Raw genomic sequence first — 26,594 nt, 5'->3', positions numbered from 1 at the left:
GAATAATAACCTGCCCCAGGGAAAAGAAAAAAAGAAAAAGAAAAAAAGAAAAAGAAAAAGAAAAAGAAAAAGAAAAAGAAAAAGAAAAAGAAAAAAAGAAAAAGAAAAAGAAAAAGAAAAAGAAAAAGAAAAAGAAAAAGAAAAAGAAAAAGAAAAAGAAAAAGAAAAAGAAAAAGAAAAAGAAAAAGAAAAAGAGAAAAAGAATTCTGATTCAGACAAGTTTCTTGAGTGAATTTACAGGAGACCCACAGGTTGCTATGGTGGCGTAAGTGGAGGGGGGATGTTCCAGCATGAGCAGCCACTGGTTGCAAGAGGGCCAGGAGGTCCTGATACCTGCACTGCTGGTTTAGCTACAGCCTCAGCAGCCCATCCTCAGCTGTGGGAATATTAGCATTTTGTATCATGTCCTACAGCAGCATAAACCACAGAAACATCTTGGAAGCAGGGCAGACCAGGAAAGAATTAGGAGGCAAATACATATTTAAGACCACATTCTTTGTTTCTTTAATGTACAGTTGCTACCACAAGTACTGAATATAATGTCAAGCAAAACACAAATTATTGTCCTGCTTTCAGGAACCACAGAATTAACCCTGTGACACAGCAAGCTATGACAGCCATGCTATTCTCTGAAAATGAATGCGACGTAAAACATACGACACTGCGGTAACAGCAATGGCATGCCTGCATGCAATCACCCACAATAAAACAAACTGTTCTGTGTATTGTTTTCACTTTATGAAACATATGTGAAATGTCAGGACAAAGAAATTGAATGCATATTTTTGAATAAGCACTATATATGTTCATTTTCTCCATGATTTTTTCCAGTATTAATGACAAGAATTGCTCAAACTCATCAGTGATGTGTACAACAGAAAACCCTACTACAATAAATACAACTATTCTCTAATTTAAGCAGTTCCACCCCAAGAGATGCCTTGATATTGCCAGAAAATGATTTTGTTTTTGAAGTACTGATGACCAGCATGTAGTAAGCAGCATGCAGCTGAACTCTGAAAAGATGCATGTCTAAGTTTGACTGCTGGAAGCCTCCAGAGAAACTCAGTATGATTGACTTGACATTGATAGGGGTCTGTGTGCATAAACCATGCCAGCAAATGCTAAATATTCATCATTCGTTTCATGTCCTGCATCCTTTGAAAATCTCATTGTTTTTGTAAAAAGTATGAGTTCCTTGTCCTAAAATACATCCTAATTACACACAATGCATTGCCTGTAATCTCAGAAACATTGGATCTCAAATATATTCTGGAACTGAGTATTTCAGGCATTGTCATTAATATTTTTCTCAATCTTTTCCATATAGTTTATAGATAATTTTATTTATACAGTCAAACTTTTAAGTTTAAAACTTGTAACATTGTAAGAAAAGAAAAGGCTGTAAGATGGTTGCCTATGTGAATTGGTTCCTACAACATAGTGCTTGGGAATATGTCTTGGATGATCACACTGCTCTAGCTATAATTATTCATTCCATGAGCCTCACACTTGAACTCACAACTTCTTTGTGCAATAGGACAAAAATGCGAGTATATAAATGTGTCAGGAGCTGCTAACTTGTTCATTAAACCAGAAGAAAGGAGAATGCAGTGGGCAATTTTTCAACATAAAATGTGATAATTAAAAAATAAATCCTATTAAATGAAAAAAATATCACACGGTATTAAACTGCAACTAGTTGTATGACTCAGTGGTAAATAAGAAGGAAAATGCTTACCTATTTTCATTCATATTGCAGTGATTTGCTGTTGGGATGCTATGGGCAGAGGCAGCTAATCGCGAAGAACCCTCTCGCTCTAAATGAGTCTTCTTGATGTCTCTGCACTCTTCCTCATTCTCACACTGAGTGAAGAGAAAAACAATAATCTTGTAAGTTTTGGATTTACTACAGATTCAAAAGCATTTCAGCAAGTCAGGGGCTGGTGTTTTCTGGCATTTTGGTATTAATGATGACACTTTCTTTGAGCATACACCTAACATGGGTCAGAGACGATTGGTCCATGTCTTAAAAAAATAAAATCTAAAGAGGCAGTGCGTAGACAAAGGAGTAGAATATAAAACTTGAATTGTTTCAACCACCTCCCCACTTGCACCTGAGGATACTGTTTCTTTATATTGCCCTCTTTGCCCATCTCCTGGGTGCTTTTCTCCTGCCTAGTCCTCAACCTCATACCTCTTCTGTCTCTCTCTCTCTCTTTTTGTGGCATCAGTGACTACACCTATGCTACTACATACGACACATCAGCGAGCGACTGGTCCGGAGGCCAACTGACATGGCACAGCTAGCACCCATGCTTTCATCTCGCTCCTCCTTCAAACCAAGGTATGCCACACACAGATTACCTTTTGGAAAGGGACCTTAGTCTGGTCCCAAGCAAGGGCCAGACACTGTCTGGAAGGACAGAAGTTGATCCAGGCCAAAACCACGTAGCAAGCATGTTAACAGTTGAAAAAAGCGGGTGACTGCGTGCCACCGCTTGGGACTTAATTTCATGTTTTGTTCTTCAGGTTCTGTCATTGGCTCCCAGTGGCCCTGTTTTCCTCCCCTCCTGCAAAGTCCACATCCTCTTCACTTCTAACACTTCTCCATTTTCCAGTGCTGGCTGAGTTTTACTTGTGATCTGTTGATTCTGCTGTATTTATTGCCTTGCTGCACGGCAACATTTTTGTGTTATCCACTGCCACTGTGGCTGCTGCTACAGGGTTAACATTGTAGCTTATACTCCACAGGAGTCAAGATTTTCTCAAACCTCAGTGCTTAACCATCCTCTGTCTCTCGGTTGCCCGTCTTGAGCTCATGACAGAGGTGGAAGTAATAAGCACCTCTTTCTAATTTTGCAGTTATGCCTGATAATCCATTCTTATTAGTCTTACTCGTAAAGTCTTTTGGGAAGGGGGATCACATATTGTGAGTATGCATGGCAACCATCCCACTGAGGGTCTTTTTCCAGGCTGAGGGGCAAAATGGCGCTACAGGAATGCCTTGTATTTATTGCATCGCTAAAGCCACCAACAATGGCAGTGCTTTAAGACAGAAGACTAGAAGATAATATCAGCCACAGAAAGTCGGATTAAGCCTTTCCAGCATGACTATATTTATTTTGCTCTTCTATTGTGTCCTCCTATTTCCTTCTGTGTGTACAGCCTGGCATTATCACACTGGCATCTCCTGTGACACAAAACATACATTTTTTGCTTCTGCCACTCGTTCTTGGCCTGTTCCCCATAATTTTGTACTGTGCAATTACTTCCATGTTACTTCCTAAAGAAAATGCAGACAAACACATCTTAAATCCTATCAGAGCTCTCTGTTATGGCTCTACCTGTGGCCAGAAGAGGGTTGCCACCTTTCAGATATGAAAAGAAGAAACAAAAAATAAAAAAAGATAAAAAAAGGAAAGACTGCTTCAGATAAACAATCCCCCCCCCAAATATACGGATCAATCTGCACACATACAATAGCTCAGAGGGCAACAGACAACTGCACCGTAAAACGGTCCAGAAATTGGGCAGATGGTGATTCCAGTTCAGAGTGACTTTTGGGGTCAGATCAGTACAAATGGACCGGAAAGCCTCCTCAGTGGACAGCTGTGGCCATGAAGTGGAGGGGACTTTCTCCTCAGTGCCCAGAAGCGTATGGGAGATTCAGGGCGGAGGGGTGGATGTGACAAGAGGGCTGTGCCCACCTGGCTGCTGTGATGGTGCTGCTGGGGAGGGGGCAGCTAACGGACTGCACTCCCACTTGCACACCTGTCTGAGAGCCCCGAGGTAAAAGAGGGCCGCCGGGGTGCAAGGGAGGCAGGTTGCAGAGCCAGACAGGTCCCAGGTCTCTGCAAGCGCATCCCCACGAAGCCGGGACTCCCTGCCAGGACTGAAGGACTCCTCTCTTGTTGACAATTGAGGGGAAAAAAGGCTCTGCCTCTCCTTTCTCTGTACATGCAGTGATACCATGCAGACTGTGACAAGACAGCTGTTTATATTGCCTTTGCCAACCTAAGCATCACCTCCAAAGGCTCAGGTTTTGAGGGAAGCCTCAGGAGAAAAAAACTATCCTAGTAAAAAGGCTGTGCCTTCGCTAAGGAGTGGAAAGCCACGTGCCAGCAGTTAACACCGTCTTCAAAGGGCTGTGATCCCTCATGTCCAGGAGTTTCATCACCTCCTGGGATGCCATCGCCCTTGGGGCTTGGCCAGTTCTTATGCGGCGAGCAGGGACAAATGCCAGATCTTAAGTGCCAGCCTGGAGACAACACCGCCATCGAGCACTGGACCTGGGTGCAAGCGATGCCTGCCTCCTGCTTGCTGGAGGCCCCCCTGCCCGCCCCAAACAGTCTCCCCGAAGCTCACCTTGCGTTTCCTTCTAGATTTCGGTAAACCCTTCTCTGCGGGGGGGTCAGCACTAGTACCCTGCGGGAGGCTGGCCGCCTGGCTTGCTCCGGCACTCATGGCCAGCGGCTCTTCGGGCAAACGCTCTGGAATCCTGGACAAAAGAGCCAAGTCAATGTTGACCCACAGCGACTTTACCTCATCACTGTCTTTCAGAGGAGACAGGAGCTCATTCCTACCGAAAGGAACCAGGGTGTAAAACTGTTCCTCCAGCTCCTTTGCTATTTCACTACTAGTCCTGGCATTAATGGAGCCAAAGGCACTGCAGCCGCCGTGCGGTTTGCTGGCGGCGCTGGTCCCCGCGTCCTTGGCGTGCGGCTCGCTCCCGGCCGCCGCCGGCGCCTTGGGCAGCGGGCACTCCTCCCGCTCCAACTCAGAGCCCGAGTCGGAGGAGGATGATGAGGATGAAGACTCAGTCTCAATGAACTCCTTGGATTTGGGCGCCGTTTTGCTCGGCCCGCGGGCCCGACGCTTCTCACCGGCTGCGGCCGAGCGGGGCTCCCGGCGGTGCCCCGCTCTGCAGCCACTGCCGCCGGTGCCGCCGCCGGGCCGGGCCCTCGGCGCCTCGGCAGCAGTGCTGTCAGGAAAGCTGTGGCTCCCGGGGGGCTCCTCCGCGCTGGGGCAGGGGGGGCCGTCCCCGACGGAGGTCCTCTCGGCCCGTCGCGGTGCCTTCTTCCCCGCCGCCCGCCTCGGAGGCCCGCTGTCAGCGGCGGGAGGTGACTTTTGCCGGCTGCCCTTGCTGCCAGGCGCTTTGTTGGCAGTCCTGGGCCGCGGTCCGTCCCCGGCGGTGGCGGTGGCGGTGGCGGTGGCGCGGCCTTCCCCGCTGCGGTGCTCGGCTGGGCCGGCGGCCTGGCTCTTCTCGCTTTCCTGCCGCTCCGCCTTCACGCGGCCGTAGTAGGGATGGGCCTCCAGCGCCGGGCCGTCATGGTGGCTCAGGATGGGTGCTTTGTGCGGGGTGACTTTATTCAGCCACTTGTCCAGCTGCCACTTGTTGGACGAGGGTGGCTCGGGCTGAAAGGGAAGCAGATGGCAAGGAGCTTAGTGATGAGATCCTGCTGCCTGTGCCCCGGGGCTCCCTTAGGGCCACCGAAACGTCGGGTCCTTCCTGGTGCCACAGAGATTTTCCTCTGGTCAAAGAGCCGGCCCCACACCGCGGCAATCCCCTGGCCCTGGCCCTGCGTGGTGGGACAGGAGATGTGGGGCTTGCCGCACAGGTGGGGATACTTTTCGTTTCTGAATGGGGTTGGGAAGGAGGACGGCTTCCGTGATTCATCAGTTCTAAGGATGATTCACGCAGCACTACTGGCATCGGCTTTACTGGGAAACGCTCCCAAGTTTCCAAACAAAAGAAAAAATAAAGGCGATAGGAAGGGAGGAAAACAAGGCAGGGGTATGGCTGATGCTAATGGGGGAGAGGTAGTTGGAAAGCTAGGGATATGTATTTTGCGTCCTGTGCCACCGCAATAAAAACAAGAAGTATTTCAAAAGCATACAGAGACGCATGTAGTGGGGAGCTGGAGGGCTAACCAGGCGGTTCATGTAATCTGTCTGGTATTGATGTTATAATCCTGTGAGATCCCACAAACATTTGTCGTGTGGTGGTATTGTCAAGTGCTCATTTTGTGAGTATTGTGCAGCTGTTAGTTTTTCTCTTCGTTCCTGTCACAACAAGATCAAGTTATAAGAGAGCATCTAAAATATAATTGTGTTTGGACAGTGAAGAAGTGGGATAATTACGATTTCAAATGTAACCACAGCTCAGACAATGTTATTTCAGAATAATGTGCGAGTGTTTTCTAGTGCTTCTTGCAATCAGTAATTTGAATGTTAGAAAATGAAGAGGAAAGGCAAAAAAACCCAAACGAAATAAATGATGGAGTAGGTGGCCAGCCACAACCTAAGCCCGCAGAAGCCAATTTGAAAAGTCTCCTAATTTCCTTAGCTGGAACCAAAATTGGATCCACTAGGCTATTGCATATGAATAATCAAAAAGCGTGTCACGAGCCTAACATGCAAATCATCAATGCCCTGGAAGAAAGTTTGCTCTAGAGAGACTATTCACAGTCTCTAACTTAAAAGAGTCTCTTACTTAACTCCCTATATAAAGGAGGTGCCTGAGGGCGACACAGGTTTCCTGCTTAGCCAGGGGCGTCTCCAGAATCACCTGCTGAGGGCTGGATTCTCTCTATAGGGAGCAAAGGTTCCCAAGAGAAGCAAAAAAGTTGGAATTCATATGATACAAATATTTCTTCTCTCAAAAGTGTCTAATTTACTCATTATCGAGCTATCCAATACCTATGGGAAGCTTGCTGGATTGTCTTAAGTTTATTTTTTTCTTAAGCATACTCCCTAATATCTTACACGAGGAATTTCTTTCCTGAGCTGTAAATCTTGAAAATGGACAGGCAGCATTTCTCTTGGATGAAGATCTATTTTCACAACACTTAACTCTAAAATAAACAGCATTCTTTTTGATTGTTGCTGAAAATACAGATTGGTTTGGTGACATTCATTATGCATGTACTGAATTTACTAGGTATATAATAAAACGTTCACTATACGTGGAAGTCTTGCCATTGTTCTGGTGTATTTAAGAAAAGGACATACATCAGAAGCACATGAGGAAAAATATACCTCGACTCATAAGGTAAACCAAAGTGAGGGCAGCTTCAAAGTTCAAAAAAACTTCCAGCTTTTCTGTTACATCTCATTCTGTCTCTTTATGTACCTTGCAATTCTTGAAAACAGTGGTTCACAAAATATGGTTTTCAAGGGATCACACTAAACCAGCAGAAGACAGTGATTAACTGCTACAGTGTCATAACTTGGCAATGTGGTACTTTCCTAGAGTGATATGTCTGCTATTTAGGCAGAATAACTACATACCCACCAACCTATAAGCCAACTATTAAGTCTAATAAAAAGGATAAACAACGTTGCCAGTTTTACTAATTTTGTCATGAGTTTCAGGACATTCGTTATTTTTTCTTACAGCCTCAGCTCTCAGAATCATGGGCTTAGATGCACATCTGGGGCTTATTTAAACAAAAATTCAAATCTTTGTGCCTGCTATAAAACTCCTTAAGATGTGTCTGCTAAAAAAATGCTTTAAGATGCCTCTGCTAAAAGTAAAAGGCCTGCAGCCTATAAGGTAAATTAAAAGAATCAAAATTTTAAAAATCAGAATTTAAAAACTTTTCTCACTGTTTTTGGGCCCTGATGCAGTTTTGGAATATTTGAGATTGTTAGTGTACATGAGTGATGCCTATTCACTTTTGGAAGTAATTTATTCAATTGATTGCTCTAACTGAAAAGTACTGTACTTATAAATCACTTAAAAAAACAATGTACCTTGCAAGGCAACAAAATCATGACAGCCAAGAATGAAGAGCAGGCCTAACAAAAAAAGGGAGTGGGAAAATTCACTAGAAAGTTTTTGTTAGTCCACTTCACATGCCTAACCGCAATTATTTGTGGGAGAAAAAGAAAATCCCTAATTCTCCAGTCCACATCACCCCCCCTGAGCATGTCACATACCATTCTGTGGAAGAAGAGCCTGTTTGCTTAAAGTGGGAAATTTTCAGCTGCGTGTGAGGACGGAAATATATACGAATATATATCCAGAGCAATGAGACAGCAGAACGGTCTCTGTCCCTTGGTTTTTGTGTCATGGAAATATGCTGCCCTCGAGGCCTTGTAGAGAACTGGGCAGTTTTTAATTGGGGTAGAGCTGGTGGTGCCCAGATGGGCAGCAGTAACAGTAATAACAGGCTGTGATGAACCTGACTTGCAATGAAATACGGGTTTGGCATGAAAACCCAAATCAGGAAACTTTACAAGACAAAGATAGTTTCAGGGACCAATGCACCAGAGACGTACACATGTGCCAGGCTTCATCGAGAAACAGAAGGATGTGATACACTTGCTTAAAAATTGTGGGTGGATTCATCTGTACAACATAGACACCTATGTCTGAGCTAGTCAACGAGTTCCTTCTCCAGTCGGTGGACTACTCTTCTAGGGTGTGAAAAATCCCCTCTTGAAATAGACATCTGAAATAGGCCAGATGAGCTGGGCCCTAAAAACATCTATTCCTCTCCACCAACTGTAAAGGGGAGGCTGAGGTGATGAGCAGATGGAGGTATCTACAGTATAAGTGTCCAAATTTAGGGGGGATGATTCCCACAGAGCACGTCTATATATCTCAGATCTCTTCAAGGCTACGAGTGCAACCAGAGGCACGAGTGGCATGCATCCAAAAGCAACCTGTGTCAAAATGTTATCCAGAAACTCTTTCTGGGCTAAAGGGCTGCTAAGCAATGTGAGTGTAATGGGGTCACTCTACACTTGTCGTTACAAAGAGAGACCTAAGGTGGAGCTAATACCGTGGTAAGCTTGAAGCATGACACCACTTTCATTGAGAGATTAGACAGTCTACAGTATGTGCATGCACTTAGCCCATGGTGGGGTAGGACTAAGCTATCTGCCCTCCCTGCAGCATACTCCACCTATTGTAACTCCACATACTAATTTACCCTTATCATAACTTGCTTGTGCTGCCCTGCTATCAAAGATTTCGTTCAGGGCAACCCCCATAATAATGGGGTGCCTTTTCATTGTATTTAAGGCATAGATGATGAAGATGATGGTGATGATTATTATTATCATTACCACTACTACTTTATTGCTACCATTAGCACTGCTGCTGGTGCTGTCAAATTAGAACTGGGGATTCCCATGTGTTAGGCATGGCACACATATACTGTAACAGGTGGTTCCTTCCACAAAAAGTTTTCTGGAGAGAAGAGTTTAGTTTGCAGTCGTTGTCAAAAATAGCCCACCGGACAACTAAAGCCCATGAATCCTATCTGCAAGGTAAAGACAGTGTCTACAATTGATCTAGTGGTAAAATCCCCTTCTGAGTGTACCAGTCAGGAAACTGAACCATGGCTGTACTTAAGATGGGAAGCAAAAACTTTTTGGACAACAAGACAGATACAAAAAACATATCCCTCCTACCCCACAACCCTGAAACTACAACTCTTCTTCCTCTGCCTCCCTAATGAAATCTATCAGTGAAGAAAGTCTGGTGAGGTGACAGAAGCACGTTCACTGGTTAGCTAGTCTGTTAGATACACACATTTTTCCTATTTTCTGAGCTAAAGAGGTGAGAGCCAATGCCACAGAGCACCTGAGGGAACAGCAGGGATTCACAGGCAGTGGTTCCTCAGCCACTGGTGTCGATGTCCAGGCACTTAAAGGACTTGATGCACAGTGGTCAGAAGGTGGCTCTCTGCTGATGAGTGAGGAGGGTGGGGAAGAGCATAACCCTACAAATCACTTCAGCTTTGACCTGGTCAGTCACAGCGTGGGGACTTGAGATCAAGGAGTATCCTGTGATGCTGGAATAAGCATGGACAAAAAATATATGTGAATCCTTGAAAAAGAGGAAAAAACTTTCATGGTTGTGAACCAGTCACAACAGCAGTGGCTGGTGCGTGGGGCTGGTGGGACCCAGGACAGGACACTGCTCTCTTCTGGCCTGGTTACTGTTGACTAGTCACTGATGCTTTGTCCCATGTGATGGCTCCTCTGCTTCCTTCCTGCCCATTCACCCCTCTAGACCTCCCTACATAGTGGGAATTCCTGGTTGTCTAACCAGGTTCAGGCTTAATAAAGGTCTGCAGGATAATTCAATGGAACAAACAGACCACATTCTTAGCTTTTGAAATGTAGCTCTTTATATGGACTTGACACCCAAGGCTTTTTTCCTACCATCTGAAATAATTGCACGGACAAGACGTCATTGTTTTCCGGAGTCCTCATGTATGACGTTAATTAAGGTCATGCAAAGAATTCATGACTTCAGCAAAGAAACAGGAGATAGAAGCCTCAGTCCCTTGTTCATAATTTCAAGTTTGGCAGTCCACAAAACTGTAACTACTCACATTAATGTCTGAGGCACCTTAATTTGTCCACATCACTGAAACCAGTCTGAATGTTGTCTCCTGTTCTAGCTCAGCCATTATTCTTAGTTTACTGCAGACATAAAGTGTAGACAGCTGAGCTAGTCACTACAGGCTCTAAATAGTCAATCGAAAGAAACAGACACTTTTAGGGTGCAATTCATCTAATCTATTTTATATGTATGCTTTACAATGAGCTGCTTTTACACTCTAGGCAACTGCATTTACACACCTGAGAACAACTCAAAGATCTCAAAATGAGAAAAAATACAGAAGAAATGAAGCAGCAATTGAACTTCTACATAACCTCAAATGCAGAAGACAGACTGTCCTAGAAATAAAAATCTTTGAGCATATGCATAATATGCATATAATATTTCAGATTATGGGTGGGGAGAAAAAAAAAGAATGAAGGCCTCATAATGGTCTGCAGATTTCCAGATTAAGTTCCTCCCAGCCTGGAAATATGGATTTCCTGTCCAGTGCTGTGCTGGAGTACTCAAGTTCATTGTACCTGAATTTATTAGTTTATGCTAAAGCAAAAGCAAAGATGTATTTGCTTTTTCTGTCTTACCCAATAGATGAAATTCATCTTAAGACTAGGACTTGAACTGGGTCCACTACTTAAATATAGGTGGACAGGGCCTCCCTTTAAAGGGCTTCCAAAGATGTGTGTCTCGTCATTTACCGAGTATCAACATTGCATATACTTTAGAAAGATGGCTTCACTGGGTGCAGAAATGTAAGTTAAAGCATTAATGCAAAGTAGACAGGACTTCCAGTCACAGACATCACATAAGCATGATTTGAACTGGTGCCACCAGTCATACGACGGGCCTGGGAAAGCACTGGCTCTTGGGGACAGCACAGGTATCCTACTTCCCGGGGACACCCTGACCCTCTCCATGTGTGGCCTCTCCCATATCCCATCAAGGCATGACCTATGAAAACCACTGCAGCCATCCCATTTTTGGTGTCATTTACATTTTTGTATAAGCACGTATCATACAGCATGTCCTAGAAGGCAAACCACACAAGTATAATGCAAAGAGACAAGCAATCTGCTGGAGCAGTGCAGCTGTTTCATGACAACAATCACTGATAACTCCGGCTCCGTACAAAAGTAGTTACACAGATCTCGAGAGGCTATGTGCCAAATACTTAAGAGGAGGCTCTTGCTCCACGTTTCCATGACTCTCAGTCACCTGCTTGCCTTTCCGAAATCCATGGTTTGCCTCAGTTAATTAACTTCCCACATCCCCTGAGGGACTGCTGCTCTAAGGCCCAAGCAGCACAGGTATCTGCCCAGACAGTAAACACTCCTCCCTTCCTGGGTACTAAGTTTCTCCTCCTTTTATCTCATGTTTCCTTCCCCCCACAATGGTTCCTTCTCTTTCTTCTCTTTGTCCCTTTTCTTCCACCTTCTGAGATCCCGCAGGGAGCGGAGAGAGCGAGCGCAAGATCTCTGCTCTAATTCCAGTGGGGAACCAGGCAGAGAAAGAACAAGGTCTTGACGGGTTGGATCAGAGAGCTCAGAATGGGAAACAAGACATGGGGTAGTGCAGGGAGGGCAACAGGGAAAGAGAGACTGGAAGGAACAGAACAGAGACAAAAGCAAAAAGAACCAGAGAGATTTAGGAAAGGGACAAAGTGAGAGAAAAACTAACTGGAAATGGATCTGAAAGTACTGCAAAGGAAAGACAGAAAGGAAGATAAGTATTAAATAAGGAACAAAAGTGATGCAACCTGAGAAAAATATATTAGGATGTTTCTGCGAGTGCTGCATTTTGCCTGATAGGAAACATGGCCCCAAATAACTGAGTAAAAGATGAGGGAAGGCCTGGTGGTTATTCAGTATAATTTTTCAGGGTGAGAGAATAGGTGAGGTATAGTTTTGGGGGGAGGAATCTGGTGACTGGATGTTTTATGTGGAGTGGGAAAATACACTGGCTGTATTTCATGTGTATTTACAATCTTGCCGCTAGATTTTTGAATATTTTTACATACATTAATGTGTGTGATGTGGCTGTGGAGTTCATGGTTTTATACTAAAGGTGCGTATCGACCAAATCACGTAAAAACATCAGTCCTGGTAGAAAAGCAGAGCAGACAAAGCAGTCTTGTCATGTCTGTTGAGCACTCTGCAGAGGTGAAAGCAGAAGGTGGCACAGCAATGGCAGCTTAATTGTAATTTGGCTAGGGCTTGTCTACATGTGGAAATTTTCAGTACTAGCTTTCCAGATGACAAGTTTGGGCTTAATGTTTTGCACCATGAGTAATTCAGTTTAGTCCATTTTGGAGGTGGATTAAAATAAATCACACAAAGGCAGCAGCAACAGAGAATAATTCGCTTTGAGGTGAGGGAAGTGCGTGAGTGAAAAACAACTGTTTTGCTTTAAAAATCCACCCTCAAACTGATTTTATAACAGCTTCCCTGTGTAGAGAAGCCTTTAGTTCCCTTGCAGTGCTGGGAGCCCACATCAGGCTTACGCACTAAGCGAGCCATTGCTGTGGAGGCAGAGTTGCGTAAAACTTCAAGCAAGCTGTGAGCCTTGCAAGGCCCTCCTCTCATCTCCAATTTGAGGAAAGAAATCACAGTGTTATTTCTTTCCTCATTTTTGTTTCGAATGCTTTAATCTGCCCCAGGGTCCCCTGCCACCTGCATTTCACAGCACGCCAGGAGGAGGATCCCTGGGCCATTCTCCTCCATTTTTCTGTGCATCTCTCCACAGCCTCCTTGTGTTGGCATGGCTGGAAAAAGATCTGAGTAGGTGTAATAACGGATCGCTGCCCTAAATCACAAAGAGCAGAAGCCCTTACCTCTGGGCTGGAGTAATGCGAGGGCTTGCTGCCGTCACTCTCGCTGGAGCTGCTTTCGCTCTCTGAGTCAGACTCTGAGCTGGTCTCGGATTCACTGGAGCTGCTGCTGCTCGACCCCTTGCTGGAGAGTCCCGAGGCTCGGGCGTTGGACTGCGGCACCACCAGGCTGCCAGCCCCACACACAGCCCATCGGGGAGGGGAGAGGGAAGAGAAGAAAACAAGAACATAAAAAACCCCATGTAAAAACCGTGGTGTTTTAGGGAGCATACCTATCTGAATGCCCGTGAGCTTGTCTCTGCTGCTAACAAATGGTGATGTGAGATCAACACTGCATTGCTGTAACTGGGGGAGAGAAACATCGGGTTATCCTCATATCCATTTAAATCCATAGCCTTTGGCATCTCTGCTTCAGCTGAGGGAGGATAAAGTTTTCACTTCAGCTTGTCTGTTTTCTCGTGCAACAGATATTTTTAGGATATATTAAAAATAGCAAATGTTGAAAAGCAGAGTAGAGAAAGCAGTTGTAGGCTGTCTAATGAACACTACACAGAGGTGAAAGCAGGAGATGAAAAAGGCAAACAGTTAAGAAACAGAGTTGAACTCCACCGTGCCAGTTATTTGTAAGTAGTAATAGTAATAATGATACTAATAACAATAATAATACATCCTCACTGGAGCTTCCGACCCCCATCTTTTGTTCTGCACACTTCTTCACCTACCCGTAAACGGTGTGGTTACCTGGATATACCATCGATATCGACAACTGCAAGATGTAAGACTCTGATCCTGCAAAAACTTTAAGAGCTCAGGCTTGTGTTTTTGCATGTCAGCAGTGTAGTTCTGTCAGCAGAGCTACCTGCCGTCTTAAAAGTTATGTCTGCATGCAAGTGTTCATATTATCAGGCCTGACAGCAGAAGAAATGTATACTCTCCTGAAATAGTTGACCATGCATATTAAAAATATCGCAGTCGTAAAGACTTGAGTGTGAAATGTCCTATTAAGTCATCTAGCTTATTCCCCAGGCAATGGAAGATTGTTCCCTATAGCAGGGTGCATTTGCTAGTGAGTTGTCCAATTTGATTTTAAATGACTTGAATGCAGCTTTTACTTTTACCCCTGGGAAACTTCTCTGCAAACTAACCCAAATTCCACTGTCAGAAATTTCTCCCTACATTCAACCTGAAGTTGCCCTTTCCAAATTTATTGTTGTTACTTATTATTTCATCCCATTACTAATAGTTACTATGATAAATTATCCTCCTCCCTTTTTGCTTTCACGTATTTGCAGACTGTTTTCCTGTCCTACTTCAGTCATCTTTCAGACAAGGCCTTACACATTTACTTCTTCTGATCTTTCTTCATAAGTCATTATCTCCAGGGATATGGGATCATTTTTATGGCTCTTTTCTGAACTCATTCCAATTTGTCTATATCTCTGTGATAACAGGATGCCCAAAACAGAGTGCAGCATTATAGATGGGTTCTCACTAGAGCCCTACAATGAAGGGCTATTACCTTCCTGCTCCTTGATGCGTTGATTCTGCAAACATATACCCCAGCTGTGATGGCATATATAGTCCATTAACACTCCTACATCTCTTTCAACACTGCTTTCTCCAGAATTCCTCCACTGATAGCTACATTTTAGATTATTTGCTTCCAGAGAGATTGGCTTGCATTTTTTCTTCATACCGGATCTAATTTTCTTCTTTACCGCACATGCTTCTAGCTGCTTTTGATTTATTTCTCTGCCCTCTGAGGCGTCTGCAGCAACTTCTAATTTAGTATCAAATGCAAACTTAATTAAATGATTATTTACTTCCTTTTTCAGATCATTAATGAGATTGTTAAATAAACCCCACAAGAAACACACTGGTACCCTAATAACTATCTCTTCCCAACTCCGTTCACCAGTATTTATTATTACCCTTGTTTATGCTCCATCAGTCCAATATTGTGGCTAATGCAATGTGATCTCAGAGATGCGTTTTGTGAGAAATAATATCTAATAATTAATTACAGTTCTGCTATGTTGCACCTAATGAATTGTCTTTACCTGCTAACGGTGCATTTCATTCTGGAAAAATGGTACCTGACACCTGACACAAGCCACATACGACAGGCAGCTTCTGGGGCTTTGAAAAGAGGCCAGGCCGTCAGAGATGCAGTGTCAATTCCATGGTTCCCCACAGCCGCATGCTGCCTGGCCCTCTCCCCGCCTCCCCTAACATATGCCAACCTTTCCCCACTGGACCACCTGCCTTGCACAAGCCAGTACTCCCACCACATCGCCTTTACTTATAGCGTCTCACTTGCCTCTTGCTAGGAAACAGCACAGCTGCCCATGGCTTTCTTGTTCCAGAGAATTTCTGGTTGCTTGGGCAATGGTGCCACTGTTGGAGAGCTTTCTGCACCCTTCAAGGCACAGCGGGGCCAGGCAGTGCACAAAACCTCACCTGTGATCTCACCGTACTAATTAAAGCAAGTAAAATAAACAGGAGAGGGAGGAGCTGACATCCATTTACATTTCTGACCTTCATTTTCATCCTTGTAACCATCAGACGGGAGAGAGAGGCAACAGTAAAAGCTCATGCTCCGGCAGGACGGCTCAGTGCTACACGTGTGTTCGCCGAAGCGCCTGCCAACTCTTAGGAGGCAAGAGATCTGTCACCATGCACAGGTGTTAAATGTACCAATTACAATGTGTGCCTTTAAAAACTCATCCTCTGCTATGTTTTGTTATTATTCATGATGTCTCTTTATCTAGCCAGGTAGGTGTGGTAAATGCAAGATTTTCAGGCACTCATTTGTATAACAGCATTAAGGCACAGAGGTGCCTGAAACAGAAACAGCTTACAAGCTTGTAAAAATTTTCGTTCCCAGAGAAGGAAAATTGATGTTTTGTGCAGTGCTTTGGGACAAAGCAGTTTTCCACTTGTACGGGTTGCCCAGTAAACTCTAGGTACAAGTTGCTCACTTATATTAACATATTACAGTCAATCCCTTGCTAATAAAATAGTGAGGGCTATATAAAGGCCATTGTGAGTAGGTTTTCTGGTTTTGATTTTTTTTCTTCTTTTTTTTTTTCTTACGGGAATATGAAAAGGTAACTGCCTTTTCTGACAGCATAGCTTAGGGAATTCTTTTGACAGTGTCCAACTCTGATGGATTTCCAGTCCTCTCCACAACAGCATTGTGACTGTTGCCTGAAAAGTTCTTCAACATCACAAAACATCTGCACATTTATGTCCTGCCCCTAGTGACTGTGGTTTTAATTTTTAAACCCATCATTTTTGTTTGGCATTGACTGAAGTATTCAGAATTGCTATATAGGGGATGAGGGAGGAAAAAACCCCACAGTAATATTTCTTTCCTGTTGTGACATGAAATGTTTTTCTAGGCTGCTGAACAGAAATTGTTACTACAGCCATAGATATAAAATATAACTGTTGGACTCTTCACAAACATCTGGAAATCTATGTTTGCTGCTCTAATGGTAGCAAATACACTACAAAAAATTAACATTACAATATTTTCCCACTTATGCTGATACAGTTGAAGTCTCCTGTCCCCCTTCTACCTTTTCAATTTTCAAGTATAGCATATTCTTATAAGGATCCTCATTATATTATAGTGACCAGAGTGAAAACAGTTATATGTTTCTTCATATATTCTTATTAAAGAACAACTATTATTTTAAACTGACGACTTCCATTTTGGACTCTTCTTTCTAAAGCATGTAAGCAAGTTCATGCAATCAAAATAAAAGACCAATTTACATTTTAATGACTGTGGCACATAACATTCATGCATATTTTGCTACTGGCTTATGCCCCAGAATTAATTACTACATCATTGAAAGGATATTTTTATTTTAAGCAATTAAACAACAATTTGGGTAAGCACCACTTTTCTTTAAAGCCCTTGATCAGAACATGCGCTCTCTAACTTAAGGAAGAGAGTAAATACCTTGTAAAGTTGCCAGAAGTTGAGTAATAAGATCACTGAATAACCAACACACCATCTGAAGTTTCTAATCTGATGAAGGGATGGGGCTTGGGCACCTAAGCACTGTGCAAGTCTCCAGCAACCTATTTTCCTGCACTGCCTAGTGGACAAGTCACCCCTTTCTGAAAAACTGCTAGGCACCTTGTAGTCTCAATTTTACTCAGATGAGCAGGTTCAGAAACCCAGTGATTTGAAGAAATTAATACTTCTTCCCCACTCAAACTAATTTGTGATCCAAGTTGAGAGGTGGAGCCATCTCAATCCTGGGAGAAGCCTGAGAGATTTGTTGTGGTGGGACCAGTTATTAGCTCCATCAGACTGCATGGCCACAGCCAGCCTCTGAACAACACCAAGGAAGGTGCAGGCGTTTGCTTTCAGTCAGCGAAGAGAGATTGCCAAATCAGATTGCCTCAGTGGCCCTCAGGAGACCTCTTGAGGTTAATCACGCTGGATCTGCGTCCTACTCTACGCTTCATATTAAGCTGCTGCTTACAGCTGCACTACTTTCGATGATAATAAATCATGGCGTTCAGCACTGGCCACAAGAAGTTCCCGGGCAGCTAAGCATATGCTGCACTGCAGGAATTCAGCCTCAGTGTTTCAAAGACAGACAGCATGGACGCCTGATCAAGGTACAAATAAAACAGATGCCGGTCTTTACCAAAGTTCAACCATTTGGTAACAATATTAAATGGATTCAAAAGAGAAAAATTCCTCCCACACTGAAGAATTTGTGATCCCAGTTCTTCACTGCTTTGTAATACAAAGACACTTTATACCTGCTTTACACAGGTATGAATCATTATCAAGAACGCAAAGCAAGGGAGACTCAGGCCTTGAAGGAAAGACTGTGCCAAGAAAACAAATCAGAGTGAGCCTCTGTAATACTCTTCCAGCCACAACAAAGGCTGCACAAATGCTCAAACTTCATATTTTGGAGTCCAGCTGGTCTGTGTAATTTCACTTTGCAAGAACTGTATCCAGAGCCGCCTTATCAAAAAACTCAGTCACACTATCAGACATGATCTGCTGTACTTGTTTTCATGTCTGGAGATGGGACAATATTCAGCCAGTGTCATTTGCATAGCTGTGATCATCTAAACTACTTTTCTTTTAAATCTTACCCTGCGGTACCATCCATCAAGCACTACCAAGTGGCCCCGACTCCTCATAGGAAAGAGGAATGCAAAAATTAGTGCAAAGAGCTGACGAATAGACAAATGACACGGTTAGGGATCACATTGTCAGCACTGAGAGGTACACATGGAGAAGATGATCTGAATTAGTAGATGTCACAAACGTTTGAGAAAATCCTAAGAAAGGCTGTGTGAATGCTTGCAGTATTTGAAACACCCAGAAAATCTATCACTGTCTGGAAGATCCAGGCCAGTTGTGGGAAAACAATACTCTGGAACAGACACCAGTCCCTTGGCTGGTATAAACTGTCATAGCTCAATTGACTTCAATTAGGCTACACCGATTTAAATCAAACAGCAAATCTGACCAAGACTCTGAAATGATATTTCAAACTCAGTGATGAAAACATATTCCATGGTCTAAAGGAGCTCTGTTGGCAGAGTCTCTATTTTTATTCCAGATTAATGTATCTGAAACACCACTTCCCTCTTCCCTTGAAGCCAACCTAAAACCCAGTGAAGGTCTTTTATGGAAAACTCTTTATCCCTTTGTTGCGAGAAGCAAATTCCACATGGTGCTTCCTTAAAGCACAAACTGAGAACATTGTGCCAAGGTCTGTATAATTATCTCTGCTGCCTGGCACTGAAGATACTGCACATCTCCCAAGCACACAGCAGGGAATTCCTGTGTCAATAATTGTGAATGAATCACACAGGCAACGGAAATGCCCACTTTTTGCTGCTGCCCCTATGTATTTTTCAAATCCTGTTTCACCAAAGACATCTGAAGCATGCTTACTACAGGGGTCTATCAGGACTTGCAGATCAGGCCATCCCAATGTTGTAACAGAACATATGGGGATATTTTCTCAGGCAACTGTAGAATGCCAAGAAACACCACCATACGATAGCCTAGAGAATGAATGTGGACGTCGTCCATTTGTTTCAGGCCAAAATCATGCTGAGAAAAGGGAGATGATACCATAAACTCTAGAATATGCACCCGCTTGAGGACAGCCAGATACCTCAATGGTTTAAAATACAAAGGCTGGTTCTGTACTTAACATACAAAGGCAGTATAAAGAGCCTCTACTCTAGTTTTAGCTCTGCCGTGTTGAGTCTGAATGACCAAATCAGTTGACCCTTCTAGCGCTCTGGTCACGATCCTTGTCACAAGTGGGGATGACCAAACTTGTCTACCTCCAGTGTGTTAGGAGACGTCCTTCGCTATTCTTTAAGAAGCATTTGGATATCCTTACTCTGAACACACTATGAAAGTGACTCAAATTTATGTTTTTGTACGTTTGGTAACCAAGAGCATGAAACCAATTAACTGTCTGAGTTCTTTACAGTTACCCATTGTGAAAGCCTATCATTCACTAACAAAAAAGTCAGCTAGCCCTGCCACGGTTGGCCATTCGGGCCTGAACGCAAAAAAATGAGGCTGGGCACTTCCCTTTCTCCAGGTAAACGATTTCCCAGGAGTCTGTTAATATCTTTAGGAAACGGAGAAATGTTTTCATACCTCATTCCTGTAATGGATGAAGTATGAAATGGGAGTCATGATGAGTGAGGGTCCTGGAGGCTGTTCGGCTTGTCACAATACACAATGCTTCTGTGAAAGCACTGCATTACCTTAGCCGCAGCACCTTTGCACAGCACAACTAATAAAGCACAGCTGCCAAGAACAGAGTTCATAGACTCCACCTATATTTTAACACTGTCCTTGGGAACTACTTAAATAGTTTGTGCTGACAAGACTACAAGTATCATCCGATAATGCAAACCTAAGGTAAATCAGGTCTCTTCAGAGAGAGTCGGGTGTGCCCTGTGCAATTGCAGCTTAATTGCTGGAATAGTCACCAAAGAAAAACAAATTGATAGGAAAGGCTGTTTAGAAAAACACGCCATGAAGCTCATACACACACAGATACAAAAAAACCCTCAAGAAAATTCAGTCTGGCAAGGCGGTATCTACTTAAGGCCTGGTTGATACTGGAAGCCGCAGAGGAATATGCTAGGAAAGAGAAAACCACTGAAAAAACACCTTGGCTAAATAAACTCTCCTAAAATAAAATGCTACACAACAATTAATAGTGACACCTCTGTATAGATAGCTCTATCAGGAGGAGCGTGTGCTGGGGCATCTGAGATGAAAGGATCCAATAGACCTGGAGCAGCATTAGCGTGGGGATGAAGTGATTAGTCAGCAGGGTGACAGCTGTGCTAGGAGCCTGGTGCCAGATTCCAGTGTATGCTTTCCACTGCTGCCAAGTGTTTGCTTGTCGCTCCAGATAAATGGAGCATCAGCAGTGTTTTATTTGACCTGCTCACAAGAAAAATAAAGCAACTCTGACTTCCTCGGTGTGTTTGTCGTTGACCTTGCATCAGCTGAATACGAGCAGAGAGATTCCCTGGTCCAGGAAAGTTAACTCTTTAGTAGAAGAGGGGTGACAGAGTCTTTTTACCTTGGTAGTATAATTAGTCTCTTAATGGCTCAAAGTACGGTGACTTAAAAAGTGACAGGCACAGCCTATGTGTCCTATACTGTCCTTGGAACATGCTCTTGGACCAATGGCCTGGAGAATGATGAACAGCTTTGAGAATAGTTCAAGAACAGTCACCCTCCTGCCTCCAGTGTGAAATCAGGAAACCATTTCTACAGAGACTTTTTTTGGGGGGATGGGGGGATGGGAGGCAGAAATAAATTGTAAGTGGATGAAGTTGTTGAGAAGATTCAGTCAGACAACACCGCTTTTGATTTCTCCCTGAGACCAAGGGCAATGGCTTTTATGTGTTTTCCTTCATACGTACCCCAGAAGTTTTATTTTTCTCTCTTTTTTTCATCAGTTTGGTGATGTCAGGAACTTTCTATTTGAGATCCCCTCTGTTGTCTGGTTAAGGCCAGCTTCTGCTGCTGGGTGGAAATCGGACACAGTGTCTTTGAATTACAGGACTGAAAGGGAGTGTAGAACGTACACTTTTTTTGACCATTAATGTCCTCGATGTGTGAAGGTTCTCCTTTATGGTGGCTAAGAGTGACAACCATACACTGGAAGCAAGGACTCTCTTGGGAGACACACCCTTTACTCTTCTCCTCTAGGAACCTAGCCCTCACATCAGATCAAAAGGCCCAGAGAAGGGGTAAGAAACCTAGACAGACTTTGGCAGAAGGAAAAAGGACTCCTTATACATATATGGTACTAGTGGTTGAGACTGCTCAGGCACAGTTTTTCCAAATTCAATAATACTGAAGCTTTGGATGTCTTTCTGGCACTCACTGCTTCCTTGTAATAACCAGGTGCATTCTTCTGGATACTGCTACTTTCCAATCTTTCCTCTTTTCCACCTGTCTCTCCTCCCCTCCTCACTTTGAGGAAGTTAGTTTCCTGGCAGCATCAGAAGTTGCTGCATACAGTTGCCAGTGGTCTCCAGAGAATATGAGTTCATTTGCCCAAGGGAGATCAGATTACTGAAGAAGGTAAATATCACTAGAGATGATCTCTGTTCCATTCCCCCTTACATGAGTTAAAAACATGTCTGCATTTTGTGGGTTTGCCTGATAAGTCAGATACGGAATAGGAGCTCAGGGCTCAGCTGTCAGAAGGTCTTATTAGAAGTGGGCTAATGTGACAGTAAAGATGCCACGAGGCTCTGCATAAGTTCTTTTGGTCACAGGAAAGCACTCAAGATGCTGAATCCTACCATCTGAAGAATGACTTCTGGACTGATGGCCCCTTCAAGAGAGAGGAAGAGCTCCATAGTGGTCCCTTTTTCACAAGATCTTGGTGTCACATATGACAGTAGGAGGAGAGATCGTTGTGCTTTAGCAAGATAAAAAATTGGGAAGTTATACCTGAAATCAATGAAAATTGGAAGAAAGACTCTAGTGTAGTGATGGTTGAATGGAAATACAGAGTGTAAAGACTGACAAGGGCTAAGGACTGTTTAAAGATCAGCTGGCTGGTCACCTGAAGACTTAATCAAGGCAATTTTCTGACTTTGTCAACAAATAAGTCATGTGACTCAAATAGTCAGGACTCCACCTATCTTGCAGGGCTTAAAATGATTAAAAAAGACCATAGCTGAGTTAAATCATGGGGGAATCGGACCCTTTTGCTCAGATCTTGATGTAGCTAGCCAGTGAGGTAGAGGACAGTGGGTCTGTGGGCATAGTTTTTCTGTCCTTAACTTATAAGAGGACCTAACTACTGCCTAACTTCAGCACACCGAAATGCCCTCCAGAGATTCCTACCTCTCTTGACGGACTAGAGGGAGTCCAGGATCCTAAGGATCTCTTAAACAGTATACCTGGTATGCCCAACACCATATGCATTGTGATCTGTATGGGAAGTAAGGGAGGTTTAATTCAGATTCCTCTTCATAGTTTCCCTTTCAGGATTCAGTCAACTCTCTCCACTTGCGCTAAGGACTGGGGATGGTGTGCAATACGAAGACCTATATCCACTCCCAACTCGGTGCTCCACTGTTTCATCAGAGCACTATTAAAAGCTGATCACCTGTCAGATTCAATGATATCGGTACCACCCACCCCAGGAATAGATCCTCTACTAACATTTTGAAGGTGATTCCAGCAGCTTGGTCTTTGGTGGGATAGGCGTCGACCCACTGGGAGAGATGTTGCAAAGATAAAGATACTTAAGCACTGGAACATATCATCAGTGAAGATATGAACACTGGTCATGGTAGTTTCAGAAACTAAGGCAATGCAAAATGTTCTGTAGCGTGGCATTAATCCACCATCTTCAAAATGTGCCATCAAGAGAATTTAATACCACTTCTCTGGAAATTAGCCTAGGCGTTGCTTTTCTTGTCTCATTTATTTCCTAAAACATGAAGTATAGATGTACTTCTATCCGAGAAAACAGCAATTTTTGCTTGTGAGTGACAGCTTCATCAAGCCACAGAAGACAACCACTGCAGCGGAGACTAGGAAAATCCTCGTCTGCATTGGCCTACCATCACCTTATGTCAGAGTTACTGTTAACATAACTCATGGTGTGGCTGCCCATCTAAACGGAGAGCCTTTTGTAATCTTCAGACACAGTTGTAGCTCGCTTCAGCACAGCAGTCTTTTGCCTCAGTCAGCAGGGCCCTGGGTATGGTTCTGCCTTGCAAGACCTCTCGCTGAGCTCTGAGAGTCCAAATACAGATGAACTTGTGCAGATAAAATTACTAACTACCATAATGGCCGTCCAAATGGGTGCAATAAATTTCAGTGTGAGACAAACTCTCTCAGGTTTTACTGACTCTTAATGTTGCTGCTGCCAGCTTTAGTGTTACTCTTTGACTCAAGCCATATTCTGTTGTCTCCCAAAGGTCTTTTCGGCCCGTCAGCTCTAATCAATATGCTGCCTTGAGAAGGAGCTTGTTTTAAGTAGGTTGGCTCACCATAAAGAACCATATAAAGAAAATTTGACTTCTGCTCCTTGTCAGCGTATATCACTCCCTATGCAGAGCAGCATTTAGATGGTCTGTTAGTTGAATCCAAGTGCTCTCTTTTATATGTTTCAAGAAATGACAAATGCCTGGAAAAAATGCATAGTTGTTCTACAGAAGACATTAGGCAGACTCAGGAATGGCAAGCAGAACAGCTAATAAAGCCCAGAATTGTAGCAGAGAGGATGTTAAAAGCTAATTAGTTTGAGATTGTAGATTTGAAGACTTGTAAAAGGTTCTTCTGTTCTCTTTTCTGATGTAAGCACAGCCTGTTTTCCAGCAACTTGCAAAACTATTCTGTTTTTAGAAAGAGTTGCCCATGACATGCTGTTTACCTATTATTGACATACTAGCTCAAAATAAAGGATGTTTAAAACCAATGTTCAGCTGTTGAATATTTGCCTGTGGTGTAGCCTTAGATCTGCAGGAGTCTGAACCACTGTAAAAAAAAACCAAACTTCTCCCGTTCTGACCAGGCTCAGATTCTTGACCTCTTATTCTGGCTTAGTAGCACTGCACTTTACAGCTTGGATTGGAGTAGCCAGGAGTGGTCCTGAAGAGGGTATCAGGATCGACCCACTGTAACTCAGCAACACAGTGTGCAGATACTTGATGAAAGATTTTGAAATAGAGAGCAGCCCCAACTAGTAACCTTTGCTATGCCTTCCTCAGGTGTAATGCAGCCTGTGAAAAACAATGAATAAGTATCATAAGCACAAATGTATAAATCTATGTTAAGAAAGAGTTATATAACTTGCCCTCAACAATTCAAAGGAAAAAATCAAATGTGAATTGCACCCTTTTGTTAGATGTCATCCACAGAAAGCAAACTTGAGCTTTTTTCATGCACACACAGATGATGAGGGGAGGCAGAAATAAATTACAGAGTAAATATAATTTTATTTGCTTTATTAATCTAGAATGTGGTACCAGTGTGTCTGGGCTCAGTGGCTCCCCAGCTGCACCCTCCTGCAGGATGTTATCAATCCTTTATTTCTGTGAAATGTGCTACCAACTAGTAGGAAAAGCACTAGAATTGCATGACATTTTAATAAAAAAAATTGGTCTTACACCATGCTGTGTCCTGATGTAGTTAAACTTATATCTTCCAATATCCCTTTCAATCCATATCTCATATGTTTCGCTGTTCATTAACTGCCATGCCTTTTTTTAGGTTTCTTATGAATTTACAATATCACTAAGGCATGCCTAGGTGCCTTTGCCTGTTCTTCAATGTATCTTTTGTTCTCCCTGCCTCTCCCAGGGAGGCAGAAAGGAAATTCGCACATGACAGCGGGGAGAGGGCATGGGGACAGGCAGAAATATTGCTCACTGGTGCTGCTTCTCCCTCCCAGTGCCACAACAAGCTGTTGCTGCCTTCTTCCTCTCTCTTCCCTCAGACTCACAGCCCGTTTCTGGCACTCTGGTCTTACTGTAGTATCTCAAACACCCCTCTGCCTGCCTGGGGTCCTGCATGGTCTAGGATGCGCTGTGTGAAGTGGTGGGCCTCTTCAGAGCATGAATTTACGTTTAGCAGTGTCATACAGCAGGGAGACTGTTAAAGGTGTAGGAGTCAACATGTGTTGCTGCTAGGAGTTCAGTGCCCAGCTGTGAGGATACACATTCAGTATTTCATTAAAAACATATCAGGTCACCTGCCTGCAGCTGGGAAACAGCTGGGGGAAAGCGGAAGATTCTGCACGAGAGCTTTGCAGAGAAGACAAGACAGACAGATAGATTTCCAGGAGAGTATGGTTTTCCATAGGCAGTGCAACAAGAAAGTAATTCTCTCGGATTTTTTTGCCACCCCAACATGACTCTAAACCCTGCTAGACAAGCCTCAGCTTGGGGAGAAAGATCAAGTGTTGGGTCTTTGCCAGTAGCTTAGACACTAGGGGAAAGAGCTAGATGACTTTGTTGATAACTAGCTTGAAGACCCCAGCAGGCCTTCAGACAGTTTTGTTAATCATGAAAGTCATTAAAAATAGCCAGTTCCTCAGGGGCAAAGTAAAAACAAAACCTCGGAAGAATGAATCAGGGCAGGCATCGTCCATTCCTAGGAGCACTCTGTTTGCATTCTGCGCAGGGATCTGAAGGGAATACTTCGGAGTGAAACTCCAAAGGAATATAATCAAACGCTTTCTCAGGGAAGGGGCAAGCACTTTCTTATAGTCTTGGACTGCAACAAGGAAATATATTGATGGGCTTTGTGTACAGCTCAGAGGCACTGAACTTTCAGACAGTTGTCTCCGAGGCTTGCATGTCACGTCCAGAATCAGCAAGATACTTTTCCCCTTTGCCGTTGCGCTTGGCTTTTCCTCTTTCACTTTTTTGCTTTCCTCTCCCCCTTTCCCCATTATCTTTCCCTTTTCCCTTGCATTACATTGCCTTTTTTTAAAAAAAAAAGGGTAGAGATAACATTTATTTGCCTGTATGCCACCATTGAGTGCCTGTGCTCTATGTCAGCAGTCTTTAGCTGCCTTTGACATTATGAACCTGCCAGGCCCCAGAACTTCTTCCCTCTGAGGGTGACGGAGCACTGGAACAGGCTGCCCAGGGGGGTTGTGGAGTCTCCTTCTCTGGAGATATTCAAGACCCGCCTGGACAAGGTCCTGTGCAGCCTGCTGTAGGTGACCCTGCTTCGGCAGTGGGGTTGGACTAGATGACCCACAGAGGTCCCTTCCAACCCCTACCATTCTCTGATTCTGTGATTCTGTGATTCTCAAGTGACTTTAGATGTCTGTGATAAGGTACCTGAATCCCGTCCTTACTTTGACACCTCACAGTTGTGAAGAA

General features: G+C 43.7%; 1 protein-coding gene across 3 annotated transcripts in view; it reads right to left on the bottom strand.

Moving 5' to 3' along the window:
* Positions 1–26,594, bottom strand: part of AFF3 (ALF transcription elongation factor 3) — a 341,137-nt gene that overhangs the window by 42,923 nt on the left and 271,620 nt on the right. For all 3 annotated transcript variants that reach the window (XM_075426755.1, XM_075426765.1, XM_075426776.1), the window contains exons 10-12: positions 13,194–13,359; positions 4,369–5,418; positions 1,742–1,866 (exon numbers count right to left, since the gene is read on the bottom strand). In XM_075426755.1, the coding sequence (XP_075282870.1) occupies positions 1,742–1,866; positions 4,369–5,418; positions 13,194–13,359 (1,341 nt within the window). The remainder of the gene's footprint in view (positions 1–1,741; positions 1,867–4,368; positions 5,419–13,193; positions 13,360–26,594) is intronic.

The sequence above is a fragment of the Opisthocomus hoazin genome, chromosome 1 (assembly GCF_030867145.1).
Source record: "Opisthocomus hoazin isolate bOpiHoa1 chromosome 1, bOpiHoa1.hap1, whole genome shotgun sequence".
NCBI lineage: Eukaryota > Metazoa > Chordata > Aves > Opisthocomiformes > Opisthocomidae > Opisthocomus > Opisthocomus hoazin.
This window is presented reverse-complemented; position numbering and strand designations above follow the sequence as displayed.